The sequence below is a fragment of the Oncorhynchus tshawytscha genome, linkage group LG07 (assembly GCF_018296145.1).
Source record: "Oncorhynchus tshawytscha isolate Ot180627B linkage group LG07, Otsh_v2.0, whole genome shotgun sequence".
NCBI lineage: Eukaryota > Metazoa > Chordata > Actinopteri > Salmoniformes > Salmonidae > Oncorhynchus > Oncorhynchus tshawytscha.
The window spans coordinates 57329215-57349908 of NC_056435.1; the positions used below are offsets into that span (position 1 = coordinate 57329215).

At 42.6% G+C, this 20694-nt stretch overlaps 1 protein-coding gene across 1 annotated transcript in view; it reads right to left on the bottom strand.

Moving 5' to 3' along the window:
• LOC112255330 (ERC protein 2) overlaps window positions 1–20694 on the bottom strand; it is a 104853-nt gene that overhangs the window by 21355 nt on the left and 62804 nt on the right. The window contains 5 exon segments of the mRNA XM_042323723.1: window positions 953–1173; window positions 9490–9630; window positions 9874–10014; window positions 11510–11647; window positions 17330–17497. Coding sequence (XP_042179657.1) covers window positions 953–1173; window positions 9490–9630; window positions 9874–10014; window positions 11510–11647; window positions 17330–17497 — 809 coding nt within the window.

Genomic DNA, 20694 nt, shown 5'->3' on the forward strand with positions numbered 1-20694 from the left:
AGGTCATAAGACACATGACAGCCTCTTGGAGTTTGCCAAAAGGAACCTAAAGACTCTCAAACCATGCCAAGATAGAACTCTGTAGCCTGAATACCAAGCGTCCCGTCTGGAGGAAACCTGGCACCATCCCTACGGTGAAACATGGTGGTGACAGCATCATGCTGTGGGGATGTTTTTCAGCAGCTGGGACTGGGAGACTAGTCCGGATCGAGTAAAAGATGAATGGAGAAAAGTACAGAGAGATCCTTGATAAAAACCTGCTCCAGAGCATTCAGGACCTTAGACGGGGACGAAGGTTCACCTTCTAACAGGACAACAATCCTAAGCACACAACCAAGACGACTCAGGAGTGGGTTCGGGACAAGTCTCTGAATGTCGTTGAGTAGCCCAGCCAGAGCCCGGACTTGAACACAATCTAACATCACTGGAGAGACCTGAAAACAGCTGTTCAGCAACAATCCCCATCAACCTGACAGAGCTTGAGAGGATCTGCAGAGAAGAATGGGAGAAACTCTCCAAATACAGGTGTGCCAAGCTTGTAGCATCATACCCAAAAAATTCCAGGCTGTAATAGCTGCCAAAGATGCTTCAACAAAGTACTGAGTAAGGGGTCTGAATACTTAAGTAAATGTGATTGTTTATTTTTTTTATTTTTATAAATGAGCAAACATTTATAAAAACCTGTTTTTGCTTTGTCATTATGAGGTATTGTGTGTAGATTGGTCAGTGAAAAAAAAAAGATTAGTTTAGAATAACATAAGATCAAGTATAAGATCAATACTTGATCTTATGTTATTCAATAAGATCAATAAGATCAAGTTTAGAATAACAAAATGTGGAAAAAGTCAAGGGGTCTGAATACTTTCCGAAGGCACTGTATATACTGTAAATATAAAGCACTTCCGCTGAGTACCATAGAAATGTAAAGCTACGGGTAGTATAGCCCAGTTACCTTTCCAGCTCGGCGATCTTTTTATCCCTGTCGTTCTTCTCAGTCTCCACCTCTCGGAGGATGGCTAGTAGCCTATCCACCTCGGCCTGGGCCTTGCCAGACTCCTCCTTATAGTAGGAAACCTCCTTCTCTAGGACCTTGACTCGCTGCTCCCGCTCCACATACTCTGGGTTCCCCCTGGAGCCCACTCCCACCTGCTGCTGCTGGACCTCATGGGCCTTCTGCATGGTCATGGAGAGAAAAAGAAAAAAAGAAAAAAACACACACACACACACACACACACGAATGGAACACACGCATAGACTCTCACAAATAGGAGAAAGGGGAGAGAACCCAGAACAGACAAGCTCAACAGTTAGTGTCTTTTATGAACTTCTCACTCTCCTCTCTCCCTCTTTCCCTCTCTCTGTAATGTATAAATAAAGCATAGTGAACAGGGGACATCAGTACTGCTATGGCTCATTAGCTCTGACTGAGGCTGTTATTTAGCTCAGTTCTGTGAGACTAGTGTACCAAAGCGATTGGAACTAAAGGCTGCTTGTGCCTGTTACAATATGCTAATGCTAACTTGAAAAACAAGCGATATAGAACAGTTGAGATTTGTACATCTGTTATTTAGTATCGTTAGTTTTCCTGAGTAGCTTCTTACATACTTGCTGACCTCATGACAATAACTTTTTAGGAGCCAAAGTGGACTGTGGGCCAGTTTCCCAGACACAGATTAAGCCTAGTCCTGGTCAAAAGAGCACTTTCAATGGAGATTCAACATTTAGCATACATTCCATTTAGTCTAGAAGCAGGATTAATCTGGGTTGGGGAAACAGGCCATGTGTGTATAGGAAGGACAGGACCAGGGCCTGTAACCACAAAGCATCTCCTAGTAGGAGTGCTGATCTGGGATCAGGTCCTTACCTGTCCATATAATCATATTCATTGTGATCTAAAATATTAATCTGATCCTAGATCAGCACTCCTACTCTGAGCCCTGTCCTTCCTGTTATAATCACTTGGTAGAATCACTCATCTTTGCTCTCATGTCTCTCTGGATAATCACACCTGATCACCTCTAGTGTGTCTAAGTCACTGAAAGAGGAAAGGCTTTTGACCACCAGTCAGTAAAAACTGAACAGCTTGAGTCATCTTTCAAACACACAGAAGTACACAACACAGATCAGAATTACACAACACATCTGAGACATCACATCGACAACGCTGACAGTCACAGAGCAACACAACAGTCCCAACACAACAGACCCAACACAACGGACCTAACACAACAGACCAACACAACAGACCCAGCACAACAGACCAACACAACAGAGCAACACAACAGACCCAACACAACAGGCCCAACACAACAGACCCAACAGAGCAACACAACAAAGCAACACAATAGACCCAACAGAGCAACACAACAGACCAATACAACAGACCAACACAACAGAGCAACACAACACAGAGCATGACTAGATAAATATAGACCCCCACAGTGAGCCACGTCAACCATTACCAGTGTTAGAAGGTTAATATTAGGCCTCTGTTCTATTGACCACTTATTAACATGGAGACAGTGAAGGGGGCCAAACAGTGACGAGCAAACAAAGCATGCGATAATAAGGAGGACAAATCATAGCATGCAAACCAACACAGCTGGGAAGACAATCTTTGCAATGCTTTCCACATGAACAGGTTTAGATCAATCCAGCAGTGACCACAAGTGACATATTTCAAGCATGAGGAGTAAAGTGAGCACCAACAGTTTGGGGGGAATCTAAAGGTCTCAGAAGTGGGTGGCGTGTACCTCTAGGACTTGCCTGTGGGCCCTGCTCAAAAGTAGCGCACTATGTAGGGAGTAGGCTGCTGTTTGGGACACAGCTCTATAGGCCCTATACAGGTATGCAAGGCCTACAGTTAGATGAAAAATGTGTTGATTATTAATTCTGAGTTTGTTAAAATAATGGTACAGAGCTGACTGATACCTTGGTATCTTACTATCAGTCATGATGCCGGATGTGAGAACACTATAGAAGAAGAAATATCCGTAACTTTCAGTTAACTCAGCTTTTTTTGCTATGAAGCTTTGTAAGAAACATTCGACCATAGTAAAAAACACATTATATCACCATTGTACAGGTCTTTGTACAATTCTTTCTAACAGAGACCAATGGTTGAGCAACAACAGTATGTTAGGCTATCAAGATGCAAATAAATACAACCGCAACTGTGTGGTCATACAGATTAAAGCTATGCTAAGATAAATGCTAAGATAAACGCTAAGCTAAATGCTCACTTCACACTCTGTTCACCCAGAACAGAGGCTAATGGCTAATGTCAGAGGCTAATCATACTTATACAGTGTAAAGATCAACATGCATCTACATTATCTGAAAGAGATACCAGGGACAGTGGGACTGAGACCATGTGGCCATGACACGATTACGCACTAGCTAGCTAGCATGTTCCAGGGTTTTAGAGTAGCTTTTGGAGGGTGTCCTCGTGCTTTCAATATGTGCCACCACAGAGAGCTCCAGATGGAGCAAAGGACTTACAGGGTTGTTCATCTGAGTGAACAGCTGCTCTGCTTGCTACATTGCAAAGGAAGGTGGTGAAGGGGGGAGACGAGGAGGGAGGGGGAGGGGGGAGATTGGGGAAGATAGCATTAGCATGTAGCTCCATTAGCCAGAGGAGAGTAGAAACAGCAGGATCCGGGGAGAACAGACTAGCCTGGTACCAGATCTGTTCATCCCAAACAGACAATTACCAAAGGAGTTGGCAAGACAGCACAAACAGTTCTGGGACCAGGCTAAGAAAAATGATGTTACATGTTAGCCTACATGTTACATGTTAAAGGAGTGTCAATATAGAGAACACGTTTAATGTACATGTTGAACAGTATGTTGAGACCATAGAAATAAAATTACACACAATTTGGAAGCTGGTCCATCCATCACGGAACATTGACTTGATTTTGTAATTGGATTTCTATGGTTGAGACAGCTAGGACCACTGGACAGGAACCAAAGAAGGAGTAGGAGGATGAGGAGTGAGGAGTGAGGAGGATCCAGAATGGGTGGTTATGGGACAGAGAGACACAAGGAGGAGATCTGATGGACATCTTTGCTCCCCATCTAAGGTGTTGTAGGAACATTATCTGAACGTTATCCAGACATAACGATTTCCACTAGTTACCACAGCAACAAAGTCAAAATTGGCTGTATGTCACCCGTTTCAGGAAACTAGGCATATGTTCCGGGTCACTACCTCACACGAGAGACATTTAAATGTAATCTTTAAAATGCCTTCTGGAACATGTGAACTTTCATGTGCCTTAATAACAAACATGTATGCCATCTGTAAATACAAATAAAATTGTTAAATTACGAGCCTAGTTGGTTTAGCCACAGAAAAGCCGGTGTAACCGATGTGAAATGGTTAGCTAGTTAGCGGTGGTGCGCGCTAATAGCGTTTCAATCGGTGACGTCACTTGCTCTGAGACCTTGAAGTAGTGGTTCCCTTGTGTGCAGATGGTCCCTGGTTCGAGCCCAGGTTGGGGCGAGGAGAGGGACGGAAGCTATACTGGTACACCGGCAACCTTCCCACTTCCCACATGATTGGCTGAGATAATGCGTGGGCTGGACACGAGTTCGGATTGGTCTGCCACATAGCACGCTTCTGTCTATTTGAGCTGGTTAGTATGTATAGGTAATCCTGTCTAACGTGGCTTTTAAAAATATATATATATTGCTTAGTAGAACTGCATAAGTGTTGCTCTCCACTTTCTGGAGGACAGAGTTTTGAAATCAGTGGAATTAGAGTATGATAGCAAAGGAGATGGAGAAAACACCTGTTTCCAGATTACATCTTCAAACTAGGGCAACCATGGCATCTGTGACAGGGAGAAGCGTCCAACCATGATGTATACGGGTAAGATAGCCTAGCTAGCTACATTTTTCAGATATTACACATTTATTTTTAATTTCAAGTTAAAGTGAACTGTTAGCTAGCTAGCTAAAGTTAGTTGGCTGGCTCGCTAGCTAACGTTACGTGTATGATCTTATTATTCATATCTCAGAGCCATTTTCTTGGCTAGTTCTAGCCTAATATTAGCTAGCTAACATTGAACCTGGTTGGTTAGCTTCCTGCAGATTCATGCAGGGTAGTAACGTCATGAGAAGTGATTATGGTCCAATGTTTAGCTAGCTACCATCTTAACAAAAACCTCCACTATGCAAGTATCTATTTCAATAGAAGTTCATTGTGACAACTGTTGATAGATGTAGCTGGTAAATTCGCTCTGGCTATCTACTCGTATTTCAGACCACGGGTAAGATAGTTTAGCTAGCTACAATTTCAGATATTACACGTTTCTAATTTTGACATAAAGTCTTTTAATTTCAAGTTAAAGTGTACTGTTATCTAGCTAGCTAACGTTAGCTGGCTGGCTTGCTAGCTAACATTAGCTGGCTAGCTCACTAGCTAGCATTACGTGTATGATCTTATTATTCGTATCTCAGAGCCATTTGCTTTGCTTGTTATAGCCTACTTTTAGCTAACATTGAACCTGGTTAGCTACCTGCAGATTCCTTAGGGGTACTAATATCATGAGTTGTGATTATGGTTCATTGTTTAGCTAGCTACATGTCTTAACAAAAGACTCCACTATGCAAGTGTCAATTTTAATAGAATTTCACTGCGACAACTGTTAGCCAGTTAGCTTGGGTGCTTGACTGCTGTTTTTAGGACAGAACGCTCAGATCAAGCCTTAAAGAAATTGGTAGAGCTCAAGCTTAAGAGGGTGTGAATGATGCTGAACGAGTGAAGACAAAGAAGAGCTCTCCAGTAGGTACCAAAAATATTCAAAGGCCATTTTCTCAAAAGTGATGCTACAAGTTCATTCGAAGCAGAATTACTTTCCCATTGTTCCTCAAATGCAGTATATTATATACTATTTTGTAGCTCTGTGTCTCTGCTTTTATTCAATGTAAAAAACATAATTAAACATTTTGTTACATAATACCGAATCAAGCCGGTCGCTATCATATTGTAAAAATGTATGAAAACAAAAATGTATTTAAGGTTAGGGTTAGGCTTAAGGTTAGTATTGGGTTTAAGGTTAGGGTTGAGGTTAGGGTTCGGTTTAAAATATATTAAGAAGAGAAACGGTATAAATAGGTGTTGTAGTTTTTGTTACATATAGAGACATATATGACACTATTGAGCAAAGATAGGTATACATTAGACCACAAACAGAAAGCGGACAGGAAACCAAAGATTAAACAGACATAAGTGTAATGGCCGAAGCCATACGTGCTTTACTGTGCATAAGGGCTTAGGGCAAAGAGGAGGAGGTGACCCTTAAATACATGATCTATTATGGAAGGAGCAGGACATCATTATAAAGATTAGATAGAGAGGGTAAAGGACATAAGTGCTTAGATTAAAGGCCATAAGTGCTTAGGGTAAGATAGATATACATTAATTTTAGGACATGAGAGGGCCCTGCCACCATTGTAATCTAATCAAGAGCGGATACAGGCGTTATTAGGCATGAATATGGAGGAAGCCTGGACTGAAAGATAATGGTGACCGATGACTTGAGGAAAGTAACTTCATTAACATATGGAATGGACTCATATACTGTGTGTGTATAAAGACAGAGCCAGTGCTCTGGGAAAGTGTGTGTTCCGCGGACCATCTAGGCTTCTGATATGTTTGTATTAAAAGCCTATATTGAATTCACAAGTTCTTGTAAGTGTTATATTTTGAAATGATTCTCCACGACATAGGCAGGGTTTATTACTTTGCGATTGTGGTAACTAGTGACGACCAGACATAACTGGTCCAATAGTATCCCGTTAGTAAGTTAATTAAATGCAGAAAACTTTGATCCAGGTTTTACATTCAATTGCTATAGGTGATTGGTCAAAACCAAATTATTTGATTGCGTTGAGAGGGTTTTAAACAAACAGAGAATTTATGGAGGATTGGACGTTTTCACAATGTTGCTACAGCGTTGTATATGCATGTGCTAATAGTAGCAGCAGCAGCATTGAATAAAGGATGTGTGTTGGCAGGGACTGATGAGGTTGTATATATTAGACATGCTAATAGTAGCAGCAGCAGCATTGAATAAAGGATGTGTGTTGGCAGGGACTGATGAGGTTGTATATATTAGACATGCTAATAGTAGCAGCAGCAGCATTGAATAAAGGATGTGTGTTGGCAGGGACTGATGAGGTTGTATATATTAGACATGCTAATAGTAGAGAATGCTCTAAAATTATCCACCAGGGTTTGATTCAAGTTCAATCGAAGGCAGTCAATTCAGGATGTAAACTTAAATTCTAATTCAATAATTGATCAAAAAACCATCTACTGTATTTTCAATAAATTCTCAATAAACTAAAAGCTATTAACCATACCCGTATGTCCAAGTCAATAAACTAAAAGCTATTAACCATACCCGTATGTCCAAGTTTTTGTGTCCAACAGGTGAATTACAGAAGAAGGTGATTCACTCAATCCAACCAGGAGACTGGGTGTGGATCCAGTCCCTGAGGAGAAAAGACTGGAAGCAGACCAGTTGGGAAGGCTCATACCAGGTTCTGTTAACCACTGCCTTTACCATTAGAATAGCTGAGAGAGCCACTTGGGTCCACGTTACCCACTACAAAAAGGTAGGAACACATACAAGCACCGCTGATCACACACAGAGTTAGGGGAAGAACCGAGTACCAACAGGGTTCGGGGGTTACCTCCTTAACGAAGATCCCCTATTCCGACCTTTAATTACTGTGTGTGCTCTTAGAAGTGTGAGTATGGGGTGGTACCTAGCAGACTGACTAAGGGCAGGAGAGGGTTGGCGGTTTTGGGGAATATTAGGGACTCTGAGCTGCATCATAGTCTTGGTAATCTTTCTGATACATTCAGATCCACCACCTTCCTGTACTAATTATATGATGCCGTTGTCATTGATAAGAAGTAAAATATAAACTATATAATACACTGACCATCAAGGATGGGTGACTTACAGAATAGGAGTCAAATAAGTTATCGGAGAACTCTGGGGTGGATACCTCACTGACTGGGTGGTTCGACAGTATGTTTGGAAAATTTATTTTTTAAATAATTACTGTGTTATGAGCTGCTTTCACCTGTATGAGTGTGTTGGTGATGTGTGGTTGCTGTTTGATTCCGTGTGTGAGAGGTTTAATTACCAGGACTCTAGCGAGATCGATGACGCAACAAATGATGAGGTGACAACTACATGCCTCCAAGCCTAGTAGATGCCACTGATTCCTTCAACCATGAGGAGCCCATGCTGGATGAGACGATCTTCAATGTTTAGACAGACTGTTTATTTAATGAAGATTATAATGAAAATCCTAAAAAGAAGAGTTATTATTGGATATAGGCCTAGAACAGTCGTTGATGAGTGTATGATGTAAATACATGTATTGGTTTTGTTTGCTTTTGTGTGACATTTATAATTCCAATAAAGGTTGAAATATCAGTGTGTAATATTTAGTTAAAGGATTGATTGATAAGATCATTTATATGTTTAAAGTAATGACTAAAGGATTCCACCCTGAAATCATATAATTGTATAAAATGTGTTAAGAGTCATAGTGTAGGAGTTATAAAATGACTGTTTTTGCATTTTTACTTCAGAACATTCTCTGAATAAAGAACCAACCTTTTGCAGAAATCTGGGACTTTGCTTAATTCTTATTAACCCTAGCTTTACAACCTAGGGGGGATTGGTCAACCTAATAGTGATTGTTATCATCTTTTGGATTGAAAATTCTTGTGACAGTGGTTTAAAGGAAAGTTCCGTATTTTCCAACCTAATGTAAGATGGTTCCTCGTACTGAAAGTAGTCTACGGGCCAGGATAATCTGTAATACATGGTTCGGTTTTCTTTAAACAGCCAATACAAACTTCAGCTAATTTTAGCCACAGCTAGCTAAAATGCAACAGAAGTGATAGGGGCAAACACGCAATACTGAACTTCCCTTTTAATGTGACAATCCATGTCAGCTGGACTTGATGCAGTGTAAAGTAAAAGTCTTCATCAGCCATACAGGTATAACACTGTCTACATACTGCAGGTTTTGACTGAATTGTAAAAAATGCAACTGAAGGTAAGCAGATTAGTAGAAGACATTATCATGGTATAAAAGGAATCTCTTCCACTTGTTTCCTTGAACCATTTAACCTAATACTTGCTGAACTGTGCACAATGCACTGTAGGTTTCTCACCGTTATCAAACACTGTAAGTAAGCTCTGTACCATACAGTGTTACTATAAATCCTTGCCATCCCTTTAACAGGGATTCTAACAGTGATTTTAACTGACAGACTAAATCATTGAGGCCGTCCCAAATGAGTTGTTCAGGTGGTCATTGCTAGTTTACATAATAGACATCAGAATGAAACCGCAAAGGCCTCTGGGAGTATGCTGTATTTTTGAATCCCAGCCATGCATTCCCCACTTTCATTTACACTTTTAAGTTGTGCAGTGCTAGGACACCTACCTTCTGTAACTGTGTCTCCAACTTGCTACACTCCTCTTTCTTCTGCTCGATGGCCATCTCCAGAGACTTGAGCTTGGATTCTTTCTTCAGGCTGGAGGAGGCCAGGGAGGAGGCATGCTCCTTCAGGTCAATGAGACAGGACTTCAGGGGGACAGACAGGGACAGCACTGACAGTTAGGACCAGTCCAGACCAGGTGGCACAGCACAGTAAAAACACTGAACAGTCCTAACTGGGTCACGCTACCAGAGGGAGCAGCGTTCCATGTATTTGAAAGGGTACAGTTATTTTGCTCACTGTTCACTGCCAATTGTTCATGCAATACACATGTACTATATATTCACACAAACAAATACACACGCACAAACACACACACACACACTGACCTCCTTCTCTGTTAATTCCATATGGAGGGTGTTGACTTTCTCCTTGAGGTCCTTGTTCTCCTTCTTATAGGACTCCACCTCGTCAATCCTCTCATTGTCCTCCCTCGCTCTCTGCTCCTTCAGTCTCTCTATTATCCGCTCCTGAGAGAGACACATATACACACATCCACACATTATGTCCACCATCAACACATTATGTCCACCATCAACACATTATGTCCACCATCAACACATTATGTCTAACACAACACATTATGTCCATCATCAACACATTATGTCCACCATCAACACATTATGTCTAACACAACACATTATGTCCATCATCAACACATTATGTCCACCATCAACACATTATGACCACCATCAACATATTATGTCTAACAACACATTATGTCCACCATCAACACATTATGTCCATCATCAACACATTATGTCCACCATCAACACATTATGTCCACTATCAACATATTATGTCTAACACAACACATTATGTCCACCATCAACACATTATGTCCATCATCAACACATTATGTCCACCATCAACACATTATGTCCATCATCAACACATTATGTCCACCATCAACACATTATGTACACCATCAACATATTATGTCTAACACAACACATTATGTCCACCATCAACACATTATGTCCATCATCAACACATTATGTCCACCATCAACATATTATGTCTAACACAACACATTATGTCTACCATCAACACATTATGTCCATCATCAACACATTATGTCTAACACAACACATTATGTCCATCATCAACACATTATGTCTAACACAACACATTATGTCCATCATCAACACATTATGTCCATCATCAACACATTATGTCTAACACAACACATTATGTCCACCATCAACACATTATGTCTACCATCAACACATAATGTCCACCATCAACACATTATGTCCACCATCAACACATTATGTCCACCATCAACACATTATGTCCACCATCAACACATTATGTATACCATCAACACATTATGTCTAACACAACACATTATGTCTAACACAACATATTATGTCTAACACAACACATTATGTCTAACACAACACATTATGTCCACCATCAACACATTATGTCTAGCACAACACATTATGTCCACCATCGACACATTATGTCTAACACAACACATTATGTCCACCATCAACACATTATGTCTAACACAACACATTATGTCCACCATCAACACATTATGTCTACCATCAACACATTATGTCTAACACAACACATTATGTCCACCATCAACACATTATGTCCACCATCAACACATTATGTCTACCATCAACACATTATGTCTAACACAACACATTATATCTAACACAACACATTATGTATACCACAACAAAGCGATCTATATCAAAATCTTTAATACTTTTGAAAACATACAGTCTTTCTTCAGAGGAAAGACGAGCCACAAAACAACACTGAAAGCAAGTTATTGATCTATTGTGTGTTGCTCACATTGCCATCTTAACTCAGTAATGCATATCCAGGTCATGTGATCTGAAATTGTGGGCTCTGGTTCTATGTTCTCCTACTGTAAAACTCTGGGCCCTGGTTCTAAGTTCTCCTACTGTAAAACTCTGGACCCTATATTTCAAAGTTCTGTACCTTCTCAGCGAGTGCCTCCTCCAGGGTGGCCAGGGCAGTGTCAGTGTTACTGGAGTCAGTCTGCAGAGACTTCACCCTGTCCTTCAGGTTCCCCAGCTGCTTGTCCTTATCACACAGCTGCTCCTGTAGATTCTCAATCTGGGGGGGGGGTTGAGAGAAAATTAGCACGAGGTCAAAATAACTGTAGATAGAGAAACTGCATTAAAAGTTAGTTAGTGTGAGTGATGTTCGCAGGCTAAAAGACTAGAGGGGACTGTGGGTGTGTCCCAAAAGGCACTGTATTTGATATATAGTGCAAATAGTGCAAAGTCAAAAGTAGTGCACTATATAGGGAGTACAGTGCCATTTGGGACATATGCCTGTGATGGACTTTTTAAGCCTGTGAGAGGAAGTCTTTATTATTTTAGCCAAAGACATCAAATACTTTGGGATCTCTGAATTTAATTTAAGCTCTTTTAGATTTGCTGGTAATTGAGGGAGAGGAAAGAGAGAGAGACAGAGTTTAGATGTAAATGGCTATATACGGTATCTCCATTTTCACAGTGAGATGTTTTTCAAAGATAGTAAGAAATAAAACAAGATAGTCTAGCCAGAGAGAAAGAAAGAGAAAGAGGGATATCTGAGAAAGAAACCAATCAAAAATACAGAGACACATTGTACTGACAGAGAGTATAGCCACAGCAGAAAAAGAGACATAGAGAAAGATATAGTTAAAAGAGAGAAAGAACGGGAGAGAGAGGGAGAAATAGAGAAGGTCAGGGTGAGAGAATAACCCTCAGTGTATATTTTTAGAACACACTAGAGGCAGTGTGGCAGAAACTCCCTCGTATCCTCCTTTTCTGTGTGTGTGTAGACACACTTTTAACCTTTTAAGCACAGAGACACTTGATGGACAGAGCTACAACCATCCATTTGTATCCTCAGAGACCAACTAGCCCAAGCATGTGTCCCAAATAGCACCCTATTCCCTATTCAGTGCATTTCTTTCGACGAGGGCCAATAGGGGAGGTAACCCAGGTCTCAGGGAGACAGGGATCCAACCAAACAACCTGCACTGATATACAGCAAGCTCTCAAATAGGTTCTATGTAACAATTCTCAAGATTTTTCTCATTTCGGGGGAGAGCTTTCTTGTTGTTTTTTTTAACATTTCATCTTTATTTAACCAGGTAGGCTAGTTGAGAACAAGTTCTCATTTGCAAAAGCGACCTGGCCACGATAAAGGAAAGCAGTATGACACAGACAACAACACAGAGTTACACATGGAGTAAACAATAAACAAGCCAATAACACAATAAACAAGTCAATGACACAGTAGAAAAAAATAAAGTCTATATACAGTGTGTGCAAAAGGCATGAGGAGGAAGGCAGAGGAGGAAGGCAATAAATAGGCCATAGGAGCGAAAAATTACAATTTAGATTAACACACAGATTAACACTGGAGTGATAAATGAGCGGATGCTGATGTGCAAGTAGAGATACGGGTGTGCAAAAGAGCAGAAAAGTAAATAAAACAAAAACAGTATGGGGATGAGATAGGTAGATTGGGTGGGCTATTTACAGATGGACTATGTACAGCTGCAGCGATTGGTTAGATGCTCAGAAAGTTGATGTTTAAAGTTGGTGAGGGAAATAAAAGTCTCCAACTTCAGCGATTTTTGCAATTCGTTCCAGTCACTGGCAGCAGAGAACTGGAAGGAAAGGCAGCCAAATGAGGTGTTGGCTTTGGGGATGATCAGTGAGATATACCTGCTGGAACGTGTGCTACGGGTGGGTGTTGTTATCGTGACCAGTGAACTGAGATAAGGCGGAGCTTTACCTAGCATAGACTTATAGATGACCTGGGGCCAGTGGGTCTGGCGACGAATATGTAGCGAGGGCCAGCCGACTAGAGCATAGAGGTCGCAGTGGTGGGTGGTATAAGGTGATTTGGTAACAAAACGGATGGCACTGTGATAGACTGTATCCAGCTGAGTAGAGTGTTGGAAGCTATTTTGTAGATGACATCTCCGAAGTCGAGGATCGGTAGGATAGTCAGGTTGACTAGGGTACGTTTGGCGGCGTGAGTGGCGGAAGCTTTGTTTGCGAAATAGAAAGCCGATTCTAGATTTGATTTTGGATTGGAGATGTTTAATATAAGTCTGGAGGGAGAGTTTACAGTCTAGCCAGACACCTAAGTACTTATAGTTGCCCACATATTCTAGGTCGGAACCGTCCAGGATGGTGATGCTAGTCGGGCGGGCGGGTGCGAGCAACGAACGGTTGAAAAGCATGCATTTGGTTTTACTAGCGTTTAAGAGCAGTTGGAGGCCACGGAAGGAGTGTTGTATGGCATTGAAGCTCGTTTGGAGGTTAGTTAGCACAGTGTCCAAGGAAGGGCCAGAAGTATACAGAATGGTGTCGTCTGCGTAGAGGTGGATCGGGGAATCGCCCGCAGCAAGAGTGACATTGTTGATATATACAGAGAAAAGAGTCGGCCCGAGAATTGAACCCTGTGGTACCCCCATAGAGACTGCCAGATGTCCGGACAACATGCCCCCCAATTTGACACACTGAACTCTGTAGTTGGGCCAAAATGGGCCAACATACCAGCAACAGTGTGTGAAAACCTTGTGAAGACTTACAGAAAATGTTTGACCTCTGTCATTGCCAACAAAGGGTATATAACAAGTATTGAGATAAACTTTTGTTACTGACCAAATACTTATTTTCCACCATAATTTGCAAATAAATTCATTAAAAATCCTACAATGTGATTTTCTGGATTTTTTTTTCTCATTTTGTCTGTTATAGTTGAAGTGTACATACAGTGCCTTGCGAAAGTATTCGGCCCCCTTGAACTTTGCGACCTTTTGCCACATTTCAGGCTTCAAACATAAAGATATAAAACTATTTTTTTGTGAAGAATCAACAACAAGTGGGACACAATCATGAAGTGGAACGACATTTATTGGATATTTCAAACTTTTTTAACAAATCAAAAACTGAAAAATTGGGCGTGCAAAATTATTCAGCCCCTTTACTTTCAGTGCAGCAAACTCTCTCCAGAAGTTCAGTGAGGATCTCTGAATGATCCAATGTTGACCTAAATGACTAATGATGATATATACAATCCACCTGTGTGTAATCAAGTCTCCGTATAAATGCACCTGCACTGTGATAGTCTCAGAGGTCCGTTAAAAGCGCAGAGAGCATCATGAAGAACAAGGAACACACCAGGCAGGTCCGAGATACTGTTGTGAAGAAGTTTAAAGCCGGATTTGGATACAAAAAGATTCCCCAAGCTTTAAACATCCCAAGGAGCACTGTGCAAGCGATAATATTGTCCATAGGACAACAATCAGTCGTATATTGCACAAATCTGGCCTTTATGGAAGAGTGGCAAGAAGAAAGCCATTTCTTAAAGATATCCATAAAAAGTGTTGTTTAAAGTTTGCCACAAGCCACCTGGGAGACACACCAAACATGTGGAAGAAGGTGCTCTGGTCAGATGAAACCAAAATTTAACTTTTTGGCAACAATGCAAAACGTTATGTTTGGTGTAAAAGCAACACAGTTCATCACCCTGAACACACCATCCCAACTGTCAAACATGGTGGTGGCAGCATCATGGTTTGGGCCTGCTTTTCTTCAGCAGGGACAGGGAAGATGGTTAAAATTGATGGGAAGATGGATGGAGCTAAATACAGGACCATTCTGGAAGAAAACCTGATGGAGTCTGCAAAAGACCTGAGACTGGGACGAAGATTTGTCTTCCAACAAGACAATGATCCAAAACATAAAGCAAAATCTACAATGGAATGGTTCAAAAATAAACATATCCAGGTGTTAGAATGGCCAAGTCAAAGTCCAGACCTGAATCCAATCGAGAATCTGTGGAAAGAACTGTAAACTGCTGTTCACAAATGCTCTCCATCCAACCTCACTGAGCTCGAGATGTTTTGCAAGGAGGAATGGGAAAAAACTTCAGTCTCTCGATGTGCAAAACTGATAGAGACATACCCCAAGCGACTTACAGCTGTAATCGCAGCAAAAGGTGGCGCTACAAAGTATTAACTTAAGGGGGCTGAATAATTTTGCACGCCCAATGTTTCAGTTTTTGATTTGTTAAAAAAGTTTGAAATATCCAATAAATGTCGTTCCACTTCATGATTGTGTCCCACTTGTTGTTGATTCTTCACAAAAAAATACAGTTTTATATCTTTATGTTTGAAGCCTGAAATGTGGCAAAAGGTCGCAAAGTTCAAGGGGGCCGAATACTTTCGCAAGGCACTGTATGTTGAAAATTACAGGCCTCTCTCATCTTTTTAAGTGGGACAACTTTCACAATTGGTGGCTGACTAAATACTTTTTTCCCCCACTGTAGGTCTGTAACAGTTTGGGTCTAGGGTGTCACCCCCTTTGAAGAGGGGGATGACCGCAGCAGCTTTCCAATCTTTAGGGATCTCGGACGATACGAAAGAGAGGTTGAACAGGCTGGTAATAGGGGTTGCAACAATGGTGGCGGATAGTTTTAGAAAGAGAGGGTCCAGATTGTCTAGCCCAGCTGATCTGTACGGGTCCAGGTTTTGCAGCTCTTTCAGAACATATGCTGTCTGGATTTGGGTGAAGGAGAAGCTGGGGAGGCTTGGGCGAATAGCTGCGGGGGAGGCGGAGCTGTTGGCCGGGGTTGGAGTAGCCAGGAGGAATGCATGGCCAGCCGTTGAGAAATACTTATTGAAATGTACTATTATCATGGATTTTTTTGTGGTGACCGTGTTACCTAGCCTCAGTGCAGTGGGCAGCTCAGAGGAGGTGCTCTTGTTCTCCATGGACTTTACAGTGTCCCAAAACTTTTTGGAGTTAGAGCTATAGGATGCGAATTTCTGCTTGAAAAATCTAGCCTTTGCTTTCCTGACTGACTGTGTGTATTGGTTCCTGACTTCCCTGAACAGTTGCATATCGTGGGGACTATTTGATGCTATGGCAGTCTGCCACAGGATGTTTTTGTGCTGGTTAAGGGCAGTCAGGTCTGGAGTGAACCAAGGGCTATATCTGTTCTTAGTTCTGCATTTTTTGAACAGTACAATTACTTTTAAAGAATGACCAGGCATCCTCGACTGACGGGATGAGGTCAATATCCTTCCAGGATACCCGGGCCAGGTCGATTAGAAAGCCCTGCTCGCAGAAGTGTTTTAGGGAGCGTTTGACAGTGATGATGGGTGGTCGTTTGACCGCAGGCCCATAGCGGACACAGGCAATGAGGCAGTGATCGCTGAGATCCTGATTGAAAACATGTTGGTCAGGATAATGTCTATGAGGGTGCCCATGTTTACGGATTTAGGGTTGTACCTGGTGGGCTCCTTGAAGATTTGTGTGAGATTGAGGGCATTTAGCTTAGATTGTAGGACTGCCGGGGTGTTAAGCATATCCCAGGTTAGGTAACCTAACAGAATGAACTCTGAAGCTAGATGGGGGGCGATCAATTCACAAATGGTGTCCAGAGAAAACCTATGTCTGATTCTCAATATGTTTCTCATTTCGGGGGAAATCTTTTTTGTAAACCTGTCTGAGTCAAATGTTTCCCTCAGATCTTAGGCGAGTAGCTGAGGCCCTCCGAGTCGCTATCCATTACACATATTTCTACTGAAAAGCATGTTATGCCTAAAAGCAGAGCTAGGCTCCCCCACATCCAGTACTGTAAGCAATGGTTGGAGAAAACAATGTTGTTCACTGATGCCGTCCATTTCAACAAACTAGTGAACAATCTCAGTCTACCTTAACCAATCCCTGATCCTTAACCATGACCCTAAATCCCTGACTGCTGCCCCCTGCCCCTAACCTTCTTCTGCAAGACGTTGATCTTCCTCTCCTTGACCTCCAGCATGTCCTTCATGTCTCGAATCTCTCCGGCCAGTGTACCCTTTTCTTCCGTCAGGTCCTGCAGCTGCTTGGTCTTCTTGTTCAGGAAGGACTCCTTCTCCTCCAGGCGCAGGCGCAGGGCGTCCACCTGGGAGGGGAGAGGTCACAGGTCAAAGGTAAAATTTCACAGTTCAGAAGTCAAATTCAATCAAATGGATTTCATAAAGCCCTTTTGACATTAGCAGTGGTCACAATGTGAAAACCACCCCAACACCCAGCCCACTGGAGGAAGCTTGTGAATGCTCCCCAAAGAGCAAAAGTGTTTAAGTCAAGTTGTCACAAAGTGCTTTCATAGTAACCCGGCTGAAGGGCATTTAACACTGAAGGCCAAAACTCAAAGTTCAACGGTATTATTATTGTCTAATTGACGAAGGAGAGTCATCTGAAATACTTGGCATTTACAATACAATGTTCATTCCCCACTAAATGGTATCGGGCAAGAAGGGAGGTGATACAGTTGAAGTCAGAAGCTTACAATCAGTTAGGTTGGAGTCATTAAAACTTGTTTTTCAACTACTCAACCAATTTCTTGTTAACAGACTATAGTTTTGGCAAGTCGGTTAGGACTATCTACTTTGTGCATGACACAAGTCATTTTTCCAACAATTGTTTACTGTCACGACTTCTACCGAAGTCGGTTCCTCTCCTTGTTCGGGTGGTGTTCCGCGGTCAACGTCACCGGTCTTCTAGCCATCTGTCACGTTCGTTTGTAGAGATGGACCAAGGCGCAGCGTACGTAGAGTTCCACATACTTTTAATGAATAAAGTGAAACTTAAGCAAATACAAAACAATAAAGAATAAACGAACCGTGACGACAATGCAGTGCTAGCAGGCAACTAAAAATAAACAACATCCCATAACCCCCAGGTGGAAAAAATGCTACTTAAGTATGATCCCCAATTAGAGACAACTATAACCAGCTGCCTCTAATTGGGAATCATACAAATCGCCAGCATAGAAAATCAAACCTAGAACCTCACATAGAAAATATAAACTAGAAAAAAAACACTAGTCATGCCCTGACCTACTCTACCACTGTCTACGTGACAGTACACCCCCCCTAGTGGCGGTGGCGGCTCTGGTTCTGGGCTTAGTACCCGCTCATCCGACAGCATTGGGGGCGGCTCTGGTGCGGGACGAAGTACCTGTTCATCCTGCGGATCCAGCCATGGACCTTGAAGTTCTGGACCGTTCACCATCGCAAGAGGTTCCGGACCATTGACCGTCTCAGGAGGTTCCGGACTGTGGACCGTCGTTGGAGGTTCCGGACTGTGGACCGTTGTTGGAGGTTCCGGACTGTGAAACGTCGCCGGAAGTTCTGGACTGGGAACTGTCGCCGGAAGCCTGATGAGTGGGGCCGGCACTGGTGGTACTGGGCTGGTGACACGCACCTCACAGCGAGCGCGAGGAGAAGGTACAGGACGTACTGGACTGGGGAGGCACACTGGAGGCCTGATGCGTGGGGCCGGTACAGGTGGCACCGGACTAGTGACATGCACTTCAGGGCAAGTGCAGGGAGGAGGCACAGGACGTACTGGACTGGGGACACGCACTTCAGGGAAGGTGCGAGGAGCAGGCACAGGACGTACCTGACTGGGAAGACGCACTTGAGGGAGAGTGCGAGGAACATGCACAGGGCGTATCTGACTGGGAAGACGTACTTGAGGGAGAGTGCGAGGAGCAGGAACAGGACGCAACTGACTGGGAAAGCGCACTTGAGGGAGAGTGCGAGGAGCAGGCACAGGATGCACCTGACTCGGAAGACACACTTGAAGGAGAGTGCGAGGAGCAGGCACAGGATGTACCTGACTGGGAAGACGCACTTGAGGGAGAGTGCAAGGAGCAGGAACAGGACGCACCTGACCTACTCTACCATAGAAAATACAGGTTTTCTATGGTCAGGACGTGACACCATCGCCAATCCATTTTTCATGTTCCTAGCGCACCAGTAACACATAGCACAAGAACTTACAATAAACAATTCCCGACAAGGACATGGGAAACAGAGGGAAAATATACACAACATGTATTAGAGAATTGAATCCAGGTGAGTGTGAAAACAAGACAAAACAAATGGAACATGAAAATGGATCGGCGATGGCTAGACCGGTGACGTTGACCGCCGAACACCGCCCGAACAAGGAGAGGAACCGACTTCGGCAGAAGTCGTGACATTTACAAACAGATTATTTCACTGTATCACAATTCCAGTGGGTCAGAAGTTTACATAGACTAAGTTGACTGTGCCATTAAACAGCTTGGAAAATTCCAGAAAATTACGTCATGGCTTTAGAAGCTCCTGATAGGCTAATTGACATCATCTGAGTCATCTGGAGGTGTACCTGTGGATATATTTCCAAGCCTACCTTCAAATTCAGTGCATCTTTGCTTGACATCATGGGAAAATCAAAAGAAATCAGCCAAGACCTCAGAAAGAAAAATGTAGACCTCCACAAGTCTGGTTCATCCTTGGGAGCAATTTCAAAAGGCCCAAAGGTACCACGTTCATCTGTACAAACAATAGTAGGAAAGTATAAACACCATGGGACCACACAGTCGTCACACCGCTCAGGAAGTAGACGCGTTCTGTCTCCTAGAGATGAACGTACTTTGGTACGAAAAGTGCAAATCAATCCCAGAACAACAGCAAAGGACCTTGTGAAGATGCTGGAGGAAACAGGTACAAAAGTATCTATATCCACAGTAAAATGAGTCCTATATCGACATAACCTGAAAGGCCTCTGAGCAAGGAAGAAGCCACTGCTCCAAAACCGCCATAAAAAAGCCAGACTACGGTTTGCAACTGCACATGGGGAACGTACTTTTGGAGAAATGTTTCCTGGTCTGATGAAAAAAAATAGAACTGTTTGGCCATAACCACCATCGTTATGTTTGAAGGTTTGCAAGCCGAAGAATACCATCCCAACCGTGAAGCACGGGGGACAGGGGTGGCAGCATCATGTTGTGGGGGTGCTTTGCTGCAGGAGGGACTGGTGCACGTCACAAAATAGATGGCATCATGAGGAATTAACAATTATGTGGACATATTTAAGCAACATCTCAAGACATCAGTCAGGATGTTAAAGCTTGGTCGCAAATGGGTCTTCCAATTGGACAATGACCCCAAGCATACTTCCAAAGTTGTGGCAAAATGGTTTAAGGACAACAAAGTCAAGGTATTGGAGTGGCCATCACAAAGCCCTGACCTCAATCGCATAGAAAATGTGTGGGCAGAACTGAAAAGGTGTGTGCGAGCAAGGAGGCCTACAAACCTGACTCAGTTA